Source organism: Bison bison, unplaced genomic scaffold (genome assembly GCF_000754665.1).
Source record: "Bison bison bison isolate TAMUID 2011002044 unplaced genomic scaffold, Bison_UMD1.0 scf7180017864224, whole genome shotgun sequence".
NCBI classification, from domain to species: Eukaryota; Metazoa; Chordata; class Mammalia; order Artiodactyla; family Bovidae; genus Bison; species Bison bison.
Genome location: NW_011494796.1, coordinates 4,022,218 through 4,035,365, shown reverse-complemented (window position 1 = coordinate 4,035,365; position 13,148 = coordinate 4,022,218). Strand labels below are relative to the sequence as shown.

Below are 13,148 nucleotides of genomic sequence, written 5' to 3'. Positions count from 1 at the left end.
GCCCCAGGACGCTCGGCGGCCACCGCCGCCGCCTCCGCCCGGCCGGGCCATCTGGATGCTGGCAGGCTGGGGCCGGGAGGCGCCGCGGAGGAGCAGGGACAGCCGGGTCCGGCCCTGCCCGGGCTGTTTCCTCAATGGAGAAGTTGGTGAGTGTGGAGGCGGCTGGAAGAAGGAAGGGAGGCAGCAGCTGAGGAGACAGGTAAAAGTCGGTTACCCCCGCTGAGGGGAAGGGGCCGGTCCGGGACGGAGGGGAAGCCTGCCGCTTCCTGCCGGCCCGCCCCGCTCTCTGCCCCGGGGCCCCCTCCGCCCCGGCCCCAGGGCTCTGCCCCGCTCACGGGTCTCTGATTTTCAGGTGTGAGCTGGCTAGGGGGCGAGCGACGGCAGGAGAGGGTCTACCCACCCGCCCGAGCAGCCGCGGAGCTCTGACCAGCTTCCACCGTCAAGGTAACGAGCCAGCCCTCCCCTCCCCCATTGTTTATTCCTGGCCCCTACCTCATTAATCGGTGCTTTCTTTTCTGGATAGTTACCTGGCAATGCACCCCTTTCCTGGCTTCTAGCTTTCCAGCAAAAACAAAAACGCTGCCCGTGCCCCAGTCTTTAACATTTTAATAACTTCTCTTTCCCAGGACCTTATTTTCCGCCTTTCCCTCTGAACAGTGTGTTTCCATGTGTTGCATTTGTCTTTTGGTACACTCCACCATTTACCCTGCTCGGAGACTTTGAGACCTTTTTGTAGCTCCCCCAGCCCCTCTTATTCTCATAGGAATTCCCCAATTCCTTATTAGTTGCTTGTTAATTCTGGATGACTCTGCTTTTTAATTAAACCACAATTTTCTGTTTTCCCCTCTTCTTTGCTATCATTCCTCTACCTCCATCAGAATATCTTTTGAGTTACCTCACAAGAGTTCGTGAAGGAAGGTTCAGTAATAGCTTGAAATTTGTGAGTTTCAGAAAATAATGTGATTTTTTTTCCTATAGCAAAAAGTGAATCTGTGTACCTTAATAATGTGAATGATATGAAAGCAATACTGTCCTGAAGCACTTATGTATAATTAACTCTGGGCTTTTGTGTGTTTCTGTGTGACAGATGTGTAAAGGCTATGAAACTCTTATAAAAAGATAAATCATATTTGTTATATCTCAGATTTTCTAGCACTTATAAAACTTTATGCAATATTTTGTTAATCATTTGACGCTCAAGAATTTAAAAGCAGAAGAATATTTTGGTGTGTTTAGAACGTAGGGTTTTATTTTGGCACTTTTCATAAGACTTCTCATTTTGAAACCCTTGTAGAGAATTTGTTAGATTGAAATTTAATCATCTGTATTTTGTTGCCACCTTTTAAAATGCACTAAAGGTAAGTTTAGGGCATTCATGTAAGTCCTAAAGAGGGGATATAAATAGGGAAATCATGTAAGAGTTAATTCAGAAATGAGCCAAGTAATAACTTCTCTAACATCCAATAACAGGAGTATAAAGTCTCTTGTTAATCTCAGAGTTATTTTAATATCACAGATTTTTTAGGGAATTTTACATGCAAGGAAGTGCTTATAATAGCAAAAGTTGTTAGGAAATCTTTGACTTGTTCTCTTCCTCTGGACTTTCTGTCTTCCGGATAAAGAAATGAATCTCTTACCTGATTCTTCTAATTGTCAAGGTGCAGCTAAAGATACTTTTAAAGGGCTTTGAGGGTTTGCGTATTCTTGAGACCTGGAACTGGATACCAAAATGAGAACGTATGCTACTGAATGGGGTTTAGAATCAGTATTGACTAATGACTATTCCACAGTGAACATTTAGGGCACCTTTTGTATGTACACGTAGAGTGCATGTATGGTCAGCCATGTCCGGCTCATTGTGACATGATTGACTGCAGCCCACCAGGCTCCTCTGTCCATGAAATTTTCCAGGCAAGAATACTGGAGTGGATTGCCATTTCCTCCTCAAGGGGATCTTCCCCACCCAGGGATCAAGCCCACATTTCTTGTGTGTCCCGTATTGGCAAGCAGATTCTTCACCAACTGGGAACCTGGGAAGTTCCCTCTGTACATGTAGGGTTCACTGCATTTCAGTAAAAGCTAGGTAGAAGGCAATTTTCATTATTTAAATATGTGAATCGCCAGAGAAATGCCTAATGATTACTTTAGACCTTTTAAAAAATTGCTAAAATACTTGAAGCATGTTTTTAGGGTAAAGATGAATTACATGTATTTTCTATTCAGGCCTTCTCAGTTAAATATTTTTCTGCTTTAGATTGAACTCTAGCATGTTTTCATTTCTGAGGGGTTTTATCACCTGTGCTGAGTCAAGTATGTAAGGTAAAGAGAGAACACTACTTTCCTCTCTGTTCTTTCTAATTTCTTAACTATTTCATTGATCCTCTCAGCTTTTAGTGGTTTTTCTAAGATTATGGAGTATATATAAATTGTCAACATCTGTTCCTAATGTTAGCATGATTGAGAGTATTTGGTCTAGATTATGCCAAACATTTAGTGTGAATACTGTATTACCAAAAAAGCCTGTTGACTGATTTATATTCTTCAGTCTGGTAGTTAACTTTGTGTTAATTCTATTGTCAGTCACATGGTTTTGAAAAGAAAAAAGATAAACACCCAGCTTTTTTGGTAACCAAGTAAGATTTATGACCCCATAGGGAGAATCACTGATTTTAATTGAAGTGATGCATTTTGAGTATGCTGTGGCCAGTACTGACTGTCTTCATACCTAAAGTGATGCCATTCACAATTATATTATGACACATACAAATACCGCTTTATTTTGTTCACATTTAACTTTGATAATATAGAAGTACATATGATTCCTAAAAAGTCTGTAAAATCAGGTCATTTCTGTAAGCATATCTAATACCTGACTTTCAGCCTTTTCACTTCATCTTCAACAGAAAGTATGCCCTACGTAGAAGACTTATCTCCTTTCTCATAAACTTAGGTACTGATATGAGGCTGCTAAGATGGTAAGGCCAGACATAGGTTAAAAAGGTAAGGTTGACAAGATTTCATCATTTATAATACTTGTGATTTACACTTTAAATTGAGTTGAAGTAAGTGAACTACGAAATTTCCTCTGTTGCCTTGTCCACATTGCATGAAAATTGTTGGTCTTTCTGTCAGAACTTAGGAAGCTTGTAGAAAAGTTGTACATGATAATAAATATTTGTTATATGGAGGCCCAGTAATTTGGAGGAAATATGAATACCCTCACTTGTTTTAGAACAGAAACACTGTGGTACTCAGCCGAGTGATACTAAAATAACACTTCTACTTCATTTTGGGTTCCAGGCTCTTGGTTATATGAGTCGACCTCATCAACATCCATCTCAGCCATGTTACATGCTTTGGGCATTGTAGTGTTTCTGCATCTATCTTCCCTCTTGGGATTTGTGAGCTATTCATGTTTTTTGGGTTTTTTTTTTTCCCCTTAGATCTAGTATCCTTGGAGTTACTGATTTTATTTCCTTACAGCCTGTATCTCTGTTTATTCTGCAAAGAAATGCTTATTTCTTTTTTTGAGTAGCAAGCTGTTACCTTGTTTCCAGTTCGTGTGAAATCTGAAAGCACAGTTCTAATTTGTGTCCCTTAATCAAAAAATGTGTGGCCTTTCAGTGAAAGTAATATGCAAAAGCTATTAATGACTAATCATTTATGCCAAAGGAAATTGGGGACATGTGGGCAAATTTGGTGCAAGTTACATAATTTTAGGCAGATCTTAAATATATTTTGCTTTATAGCTATTTTATTCTTTATTCTATGAATATAGATTTCTTTTAATTATATGAAGCAAGAAGCTTTGGTTTTAACTTAATGAGGTTCACTTGATATCTGTATGGAAATTAGATGGCATGTAATTCCTAAATTTGTAGTTTCTAATATGGTCAACATTGTGAAAGCTCGGAGGCCTAGATTGTTTTCTTTTTTAAGAAAAGTGTAAAGTAGAAAAGATGAATTTGTAAAATTTAAACACTATTAACATTGGGCAGTAAAATCTTTTATAAAAGTGATATACATTGGGAAGCAGTTCATTTTGATACATAATTCTGAAGTCTTCCTTGTTAGTGTGTTTTTTTTTCCTTTTCTGACTGAAACCTAGAATGGAATTTCTAAAGATTGCATCCTCAGAGTTTTAGTCATTCTGAGTCAACTTGCATTGTACATATGTTTACTTAGAAAATTGACTCCTTCACCATTTTCTTTTATATGTGACTCCATGAGCTATCAGATTTTCAGACTTGCACTTTTTGAGGGGAAATAGATTTTTTTCTGTCTTATCTCTGGACTTCCTCTGTAGTTTTTAATGGTAACTTTACCACTGAATATTACGTTAACTTTCTAAGTTCAGTAGCCTTTTTCCCTTTACTTACACGTACATGGATGGTTATACTCTATTAAATGCAAACTTTCATAAAATTACACCACGATGAAATTAAGTTGCTTGATGCTTTGGACTATTAGGATATTTTGGTAATAAGTCTTTGGCCTTCATAATTTAAGAGGACAGGAGTCGTGTGTGCATGGTATGCGTGTGTGTGTGTTTTCACATAAAGACTGAAGCACAAAGTGCTTTTTTTGCTTTAAACCTGTGTTTTTTATTTCTAGAGCTTGGTATGGTCAGAATAAAGAAAAATGATCCTAACCATTCTACAAGTATTTGATTCATTTGAAGTATGCGAAAACTCTGTAAGTTCTCTCCAGGGATAATACCAGTGGCCAAAGACTCATAGTATGCCAGGCACTATAGGGTACTCAGTAGACTTTCGTTTGTCTAATTGGAGTAGATGGTGTGGGATTATCACGAGTTGTTTGTGCATCTTGCATATAGAGAGGAATAATTGAGTCACTTTGACCTTTAACACAAAACCTTTCTTGATATTATTAATAAATTAATGCCATTTAATATTCTCTTCAACCTCCACCTCACTTGCCATCCCCCACCATTTCTGCTGCCTTCGTGGAAGTGGTGATGGATGTATGGAAGGCAATGATGACAAAAACAAGGACTCTTAAAGGCTCAAGACTGTGAAAAGTCATCTTCACTTTTCTTAGGAGGACAGGGGTTACCGAGGAAATACTTAGAAGTAAGGCATCCGGTGGTGTTCATTCTTGAAATGGAGGTGTGGATCACGTGGAGAATAATGACATATTCTGTGTGGAAATGCTGCAGGCTCATCATTGAAGACATTAGTTTGCATTTTTTATTTTAGTACAGTTTTATAGATGTGCAGAAAAATGTTGATACAGAATTCCCATGTATTACACACTCACCTTCCCCTAACGTCTTACATTAATAGACACATTTCTCACAATTATTGAAACAGTATTGAATAGTTTTATTAACTAAAATCCATACTCTGTTCTGATTTCTTTAGCTTTTACCTAATAACTGTTCTCTGTTCTAGGATCCCATCCAGGATACCACATTCCATTTTAGTTGTCCTGTCTCTTTAGGTTCCTCTTGACTGTGACAGTTTCTCAGATTTCTTTGTTTCCTTGTGTTTGATGATCTTGACATTTTGAAGAGTTTCAGATATTTTGTAGATAGCCCCTCAGTTGGAATTAGTCTGGTATTTTCCTCATGATTAGACTGCGGCTGTGGGTTTTGGGGAGAAAGAGCACAGGTAAATCGCCATTCTCATCATATCATGCTAACAACATGATTTTGATGGTGCTCTTGATATTGGCCGTAATTATCTAGCTGAGGCACTGTCTTTCAGGTTTCCCACTGAAAAGTTCATCCTCTTTGAAAAGAGGTTCATCCTCTTTGAAAGGAAGTCACACTTAAGGAGAAAGGTGAGTTGTGTTCCACCTCCTTAAGGGTGAAGGGAGGGGGTGAATCTACACACATTATTCGGAATTTTGAACAGGAGATTTATTTCTTCTCTCCCTTTTAAAGTCAATCAGTTGTTCATTATCAATACAGACTTACTGATACTTAGGTGTAGTTTGGGTTAGTATCTAATAGTACTTTGATTATCTTGTTTGATTTGTTCCACCATGGCTATTGAGAGCTCTTCTAGTTGGCTCCTGTATCTCCTTGACATCTTTGCGTTTTTCTTGGAGTACTTCCTTCTCTTTTGGCACTGTAAGATGCTCTAGGCTCATCTTCTGTATTTCCTGCCCAGTTCCAGCATCAACCATTTCTGTAAGGATTGTTGTTCTGTTGCTGCTGCTGCTAAGTCGCTTCAGTCGTGTCCGACTCTGTGCGACCCCATAGACAGTAGCCCACCAGGCTCCCCCGTCCCTGGAATTCTCCAGGCAAGAACACTGGAGTGGGCTGCCATTTCCTTCTCCAGTGCATGAAAGTGAAAAGTAAAAGGAAAGTCTCTCAGTCATGTCCGACCCTCAGCAACCCCATGGACTGCAGCCTACCAGGCTCCTCCATCCGTGGGATTCTCCAGGCAAGAGGACTGGAGTGGGGTGCCATCACCTTCTCCTGTTCTGTTGCTAAATTGTGTCTATTTGTGACCCCATGGACTGCAGCACGCCAGGCTCCTCTGTCCTCCGCCGTCTCCCAGAGTATGCTCAGATTCATGGCCATTGAGTCGGTGATGCTGTCTAACCGTCTCATCCTCTGCCACCCTCTTCTCCTTTTACCTTCCATCTTTCCCGGCATTAGGGTCTTTTGCAGTAAGTTGGCTCTTTGCATCAGGTGGCCAAAGTATTAGAACTTCAGCATCAGTCCTTCCAATGAATATTCAGAGTTGATTTCTTTTAGGATTGACTGGTTTGATTTCCTTGCAATCCAAGGGACTCTCAAGAGCCTTCTCTAGCACCACAGTTCGAAAGCATCAGTTCTTCGGTGCTCAGCCTTCTTTATGGTCCAACTCTCACATCCATACAAGTTGTTGTTCAATCTCTAAGTTGTGTCCGACTCTTTGCGACCCCCTGGACTGCAACATGCCAGGCTTCCCTGTCCTTCACTATCTCCTGGGCTTTGCAGTTTTTATAGCTTGCTGTGTAGGAGTCCTGAACATGCCTAGTTTGTTTATTTAAAAGTGTTAGGCAGTTTTAAGCCAAATATTATTTATTTCCAAGTGCATGTTTGCAGAGTCTTTGGCTTCCTTGAAGAAATTTGACAAGGAAAAATAGATTGTGAAAAGAGATAAGGGTCAAAGTAGTCTGCACTAATTTGGGTTGGTTGAAAATTCTGGTCTGCAGCTGCCACCACCTGTGACGGCCACTTTTCCCCATAGCTCATCCAGGTGCTGGGCAGTGTGAACTTTCCTTGTTTAAGTGACAGAGGGCTTGGCTCACCCACCCCACTAGAATGGGATGGCAGTTCTCCCAATGAGTAATTCCTGGACGGTTTCTAGTGTAATGTGTGGAAGTCACTTTGCATGTGTTCTTAACCCTAATGGAATTCATAGATCTAGGATTTAATGGATGTGTAGAAAGATCCCTTTTCTTTTAGTTGTAGAGAATTTTTTCAGGATTCATATGGAGAAGCCAGCAAGACTGTTGTTAATCTTTTGCCTAGTTTGGTGTATGCATAATGGCATAACAGTTTCAGTAACATGATGTCTTTTGCATATACAGAAAAAAAGCATTTAAAGACAACCTCCTTTTAGTTGTCATAGATCCCATTTTGACCCTGGCTACCTACTGTATTGAGTGTACATGTATTTTCATTGTTTAGAAAGAGCAAGAAACTAATGATGTCACTTAAAAAGTAATTCAGTTCTGAAAATATATTCTGAATAGACCCCCCAAAAAATTTGTGTTTGCATCCAAATTCCAAGTATGAGATTTATTATTTTCTTTATTAAAAAAACAAACAAACTACCTTTTTAGAAAAAAAAAAATTCCGCCCGATAAATCATATCCTATACCACGTTGGAGATTAGTGTAGATGTTGAGATAATTTCTTCTAAGAATTGATTTGAGTTCATTCCTTGCTCTGTAAGTTGTTGTAATGTGCTGAAATGCTAGCTCGTCAAAAGGTAGACTATTTAGGTAGCTATGGTTCTTTATTATTTTTAGAAAATTTTCCATGATTATTATTTCATTTGTTTTCAGGTTCAGAAAGAGTTCATTAACACCAGAATCTGGAGACACTCTAAGCCCCCACTCAACAATGCTGTATGTGCACAATGATTATTAGGCAATCCACATATCAGGAAAAGGGGCATTCTTTCATAAGGTAAGTGACTGAGTGACATAGGTTGTCTGTGCTGTTCTAGGGGAAAATCCATTTAGTTTTATTTCTCATTCAGATTATCTAATGTGTACTAAACACAACACTTGCTGAAAGAAAATCTGGGTTTGTTTTGATATTGTTTAAATCTTTTTCCTTGTATAGATTGCCTTAAGTGCCAAGGTAATCATCCCAGTTTAAAAAAAAAAAAAATCTGTTAAAGGAGACTGTTTTGAGTATATGGTGGTAGTTTCTGTGAATTTCTTCTAATGGTCTTTACCTTCCCTTACAATGCTAAAAATAAGCAAAAACCTAGTCCAGAAGGATTCTTGGTTTTAAAATTTCTAAGGCAAGAGACTTAATTTTAGTGTCAGTTGAAAAAATAATTAAGTGGAAAGATAAGGGGAAATCATGTTTCTTAAGAAAACAAATTGTCAGAAAGTTTCTCATTTTCCAGTTTTTCTTGAGGAAACAGTTCTTTGTAGCAGTGGTTTGATATTTTTTAAATTACATTACTTTGTAACGATACTTAGGAGTTTGTATCAATAATAACCATTTTCTGTGTATAAACAAGGGAGGATATTTGATTATACCATTGAGCGGTGATAACATGACCAAAGTTATGACTTAAGTTACCTTAAATTGACCTTTGTACCATCTACAGGGATAAGTCTTCCAAGGTAAATTATTATTGGTAACAAGATTGTCCCGAGATGTCTAACCTACATATGAGACCAGAATGTCTTTAAGGGACTTTCACATAATTTTTTTTTTCTTTTAGAAATGGAAGCTACTCATTAGGAGGTGAGTCTAATCTAGTCCTTAAAGTTAGCCCAGGTGGAATGGCTTCTTAGAATTATGTTAGTTTAAGTTTCTGTGTATATTTAAAAACTTAGAAATACACTAAAAAAAGTTGTTGTATGCACACATGTAGGATATAACTTTTCATCAATTCAATTTGAACTTTTCCTATTTGCATGAAGGAAAGCTCATTTTGTATTGAGTTTGAGTACGCGCCTCTTTTGACCTATTAGAAAGTGTAGAAATTCAATATACTGCTTTTTACTTTTTTCATGTGGTTAATCAGCAGATTGTTTAGACTTCTTTTAAAACATTTTTTATGACATTGCTACTTTGAATATTTGTAGAATAAAACTTCTGGAAAATGGAAATTAGAGAAGTGCCAAAGAAATATGGCAAGGAGTAGTAAATCTTGTTTCCTAAAGTGGAAAGGATAGATAGAGAAACAGAAATGACAGGAATGTAAATATAATCTGCACATTTTTTTCCCTCTAATTTGCTTAACCCCACCTACTTCCCCTTCCCCTCCCTCCAGCTTTCCACTCTTTCTGGGGCTAAAAGTAAAATATTACTGAAATATTTTTGGGAGACCAGCCTAAAGGTCTTCGCCTTTTAAATGTTAAACTGCTTCTCATAGTTGAAGGTCTTTAGTCTTCCTAGTCTATGAATTGCCATTTGATACTCAGTGTTTACTTATTGATGTGTGATAGATTTCTTGAATAGTTTATAAATTAAATTTTCCATGTGCTTTAGGTAAATGTGAAATCCTAAAACAAGTGCTCATTTGCTTCCTCTGTTGTATCCATCTTCAGCTGCCCAGCATCACCTTCCCTTTTATGTTGTATTCACTGATATTTGCTCTGAGTTTACAAAAGGCTGTAAGAGGAAATTTCCTGTTTCAGCATTTTAGGACTATGCCTTGCTTTCTTTTTGAAATCTTTTATAATCTTAGGGAAATTACTGAAAGTTCTGGTCAAAACAGATACATGTTAATTTGTTATGGTATGAATTGTCATCACTGAGGCTTACATGAGTTAGCAATGGAAAATTCTGGGGTATTTAATGAACACACTGTCAGGTGTCAGGTATTCTAAATTTTATGTATTGTGCCTACCCTTCAAGGCTGATCCCTGTGACCTAATGAATCCTTTGTAAAAAAAAAAAAAAAGTGGACTCAGCTAGGATGTTACACCACCATTGTCGAAGGAACCCTGAACTCCAGGAAGAGTTGCAGATTCAAGCTGCAGTGGCTGCTGGGGATGTTCACACAGTGCGGAAGATGTTAGAGCAAGGCTACTCTCCAAATGGCCGGGATGCTAATGGCTGGACCCTGCTTCATTTCTCAGCAGCAAGAGGAAAGGAAAGATGTGTTCGAGTATTTCTAGAGCATGGAGGTGAGTTTACTGGGAGTAAACCTTTTTTCCCCAAGAAGAAACAAATGAAATTCTGTTTAAAGTAATGTGTGCATGTGCATATAATTTCTAATGCTTCTTTTTTCTAATACTCGACTTCTTCTTCTCTCCTTTGTAAAGATATTATGCTGAGTTTTGTTTAAAACCAGATTGTCTAAAAAATTGGTTTGTTGAATGTGCTTTTTTTCCCCCTTATAACTCTAGTTTCTATATAGCCAGATTTCCCCAGATTATTTCAACTAAAAGCAACCCTTCTTCAGGTTGTCCACTTGCTTTGTTTCAGAAGCAGAAGTGGCTGTGGTCCCAACAACTAAGAATTGCTCAAGTTCCCCCTGTTGAGAATTGCTCAAGCAGATACCATAGGCCCCTATAAATACCATGGCCTTCATGATACCCTATCTTTTGAATTTACCTCTTCTAAAAGCATTTTTGGATGCTTTTATTACTGTTTTAGCTCTTGCCTTTTCTAGAATTGTACATAGTTTCTAGGTATCCTACAAGATTACCTGAGGTCTAATTTTATATGCAGTTGGGAGCTACATTTACCATTTTATGTTTTTGCTTTGAAAAACTGTCCATTCCCATAATTAGTAATAATTGTCTTAAACTCACTTTTTTGCCCATTAGATTTCCACTTAGTTTATTTTCCTAGATTTACACTTGTACAAGTGTACAAGATGAACAAATGTATTTTTTTGTACTCATATTATTTTCATAAATTATGATGTAAAGCAGCTCAGTTGGAACTCAGGATTTATTATGTACTACTCTAGGGCCTGGATTGCCTAACAATCATTTAGTTCCATTTCTGTGTTGTACTTTGACTAGTCAAACTTGGAAACGATTTTGAAGTACGGAAAATGTTAGAAGTCACACAGCTGTCATTAGGATCTTGTGAATTATGTGAAGATAAGAATATGAAGGCTGTGAGCGTGGACTATCTGCAGGGCACTGCTAAACTGAGACTAGGAATCATCACATGTCTTAGTGGCTCTGAAACAAGAATTATGTCCCCAAAATAGTTGGCCGTTCACAGGACCCCACCGTTCGCTGGCCTGGGCCTCTTTTGTGGCTGTCCTCTGCCCCTCCCTGTGGCCCTTGCTCATGCCTCATTTCACCTTCAAACTTGAAAACCTCAGCACAGAAGGCCGTGAAGGATTACTGTGTGAGGAATGCCAGAAGAAAGGTCTGGAAACACTAAGAAGTGGGTGTAGAATCAGAATAGTTAAAATTCTGGTACTGCTTAGTAAAATGAAGGAACCGATCTCAGATTTTTAAATTCTACCTAGTTGTGTTACTTTCTGCGTCTGTTAGCCTTGCTTTAAAAAACTAATTAAAAAAGAAAGGTCAATTACTCAGGTAATATATGAACTTGTTTCCTTAAAACAAATAAAACACAATTTCAAATAAATTATAAATAAAGCCAAAGTCCCCTTTGGTCAGCTCCCAACCCGTGTCTGCCCACCCCTGCCCAGAAGTAACTCATGGCTCTAAGTTTGGTTTGGTCCTTATTTTTCTAGATCATTTCCTAACATACTTCTAGAAAATACATCTTATTGTGTTGTGTGTGGTTTTAGAATATAAATGATATACTGACTGTATTATAATTCTGCAACTGTTATTTTTTGCTCAGCTATATGTAACTTAAGAATTTTTTAAATGTTAGGTTGGCAGACTTTTTCTGAAAAAGGCCAGATAGTAAATATTTTGGGCTTTTCAAGCCCTCCTTTTTCTGTTGTTAGCTGCTTAACTCTGCCTTTGTGGCATGAAAGCTGTCATATACAGTGTGAAAGTATGAATGTAGCTGTGTGCTGGTTGAACTTTATGTATAAAAACCAGTGGTGTTCTAGATTTGGCCTTTGGGTCCAGTTTGCTGAGCTCTATTTCTCCCCCCAACCCTGCCTCTCTGTTTGTATGTATGTGTGTATATAGATATTTTTTTAACAGCTTTTATTGAGATAGAATTCACAACCTTACAATTTGCCCTTTTCAAGTGTACAATTGAGTAGATTTTAATGTATTCATAGAGTTGGACATCTTTCACCACGACCAACTTTGAAACATTTCCATTACCCCGAAAAGAAGTCTTGTCCCCAAAAAGAAGTCTTGTACCTATCCCATAGTAATACATACAGGTTTGTGTGTGTGTTTAGTCACTCAGTTACATCCAACTCGTTGTGACACCATGGACTGTAGCCTGCCAGGCTCCTCTCTCTGTCCATGGAAGTCTTCAGGCAAGAATACTGGAGTGGGTTGCCATTTCCTCCTCCAGGGATCTTCCTGGCCCAGGGATCAAACCCACATCTCTTGTTTCTCCTGCATCGTCGGCAGATTCTTTAACACTGTGCCACCTGGGAAGTACATATAGGTTTACTCTGTTATTTTCAACTTCTCAGTTCAGTTCAGTTCAGTCGCTCAGTCGTGTCCAACTCTTCGTGACCCCATGAATCACAGCACACCAGTCCTCCCTGTCCATCACCAACTCCCGGAGTTCACCTAAACTCATGTGCCTTGAGTCGGTGATGCCATCCAGCCATCTCAACCTCTGTCGTCCCCTTCTCCTCCTGCCCCCAATCTCTCCCAGCATCAGGGTCTTTTCCAGTGAGTCAGCTCTTTGCATCAGGTGGCCAAAGTATTGGAGTTTCAGCCTCAGCATCAGTCCTTCCAATGAACACCCGGGACTGATCTCCTTTAGAATGGGCTGGTTGGATCTCCTTGCAGTCCAAGGGACCCTCAAGAGTCTTCTCCAACACCACAGTTCAAAAGCATCAATTCTTCAGTGTCTG

General features: G+C 38.8%; 1 protein-coding gene across 2 annotated transcripts in view; it reads left to right on the top strand.

Moving 5' to 3' along the window:
• Window positions 1-13,148, top strand: part of ASB7 (ankyrin repeat and SOCS box containing 7) — a 60,626-nt gene continuing 47,478 nt past the window's right edge. The window contains exons 1-5 of one of the 2 annotated variants that reach the window (XM_010845813.1): window positions 7-199; window positions 353-444; window positions 8,032-8,155; window positions 8,931-8,953; window positions 10,073-10,344. In XM_010845813.1, the coding sequence (XP_010844115.1) occupies window positions 10,134-10,344 (211 nt within the window). In that variant the 5' untranslated portion in view covers window positions 7-199; window positions 353-444; window positions 8,032-8,155; window positions 8,931-8,953; window positions 10,073-10,133. Of the gene's footprint in view, window positions 200-352; window positions 445-8,031; window positions 8,156-8,930; window positions 8,954-10,072; window positions 10,345-13,148 lie in introns of both variants that reach the window. The other variant, XM_010845814.1, reaches the window with a different exon arrangement.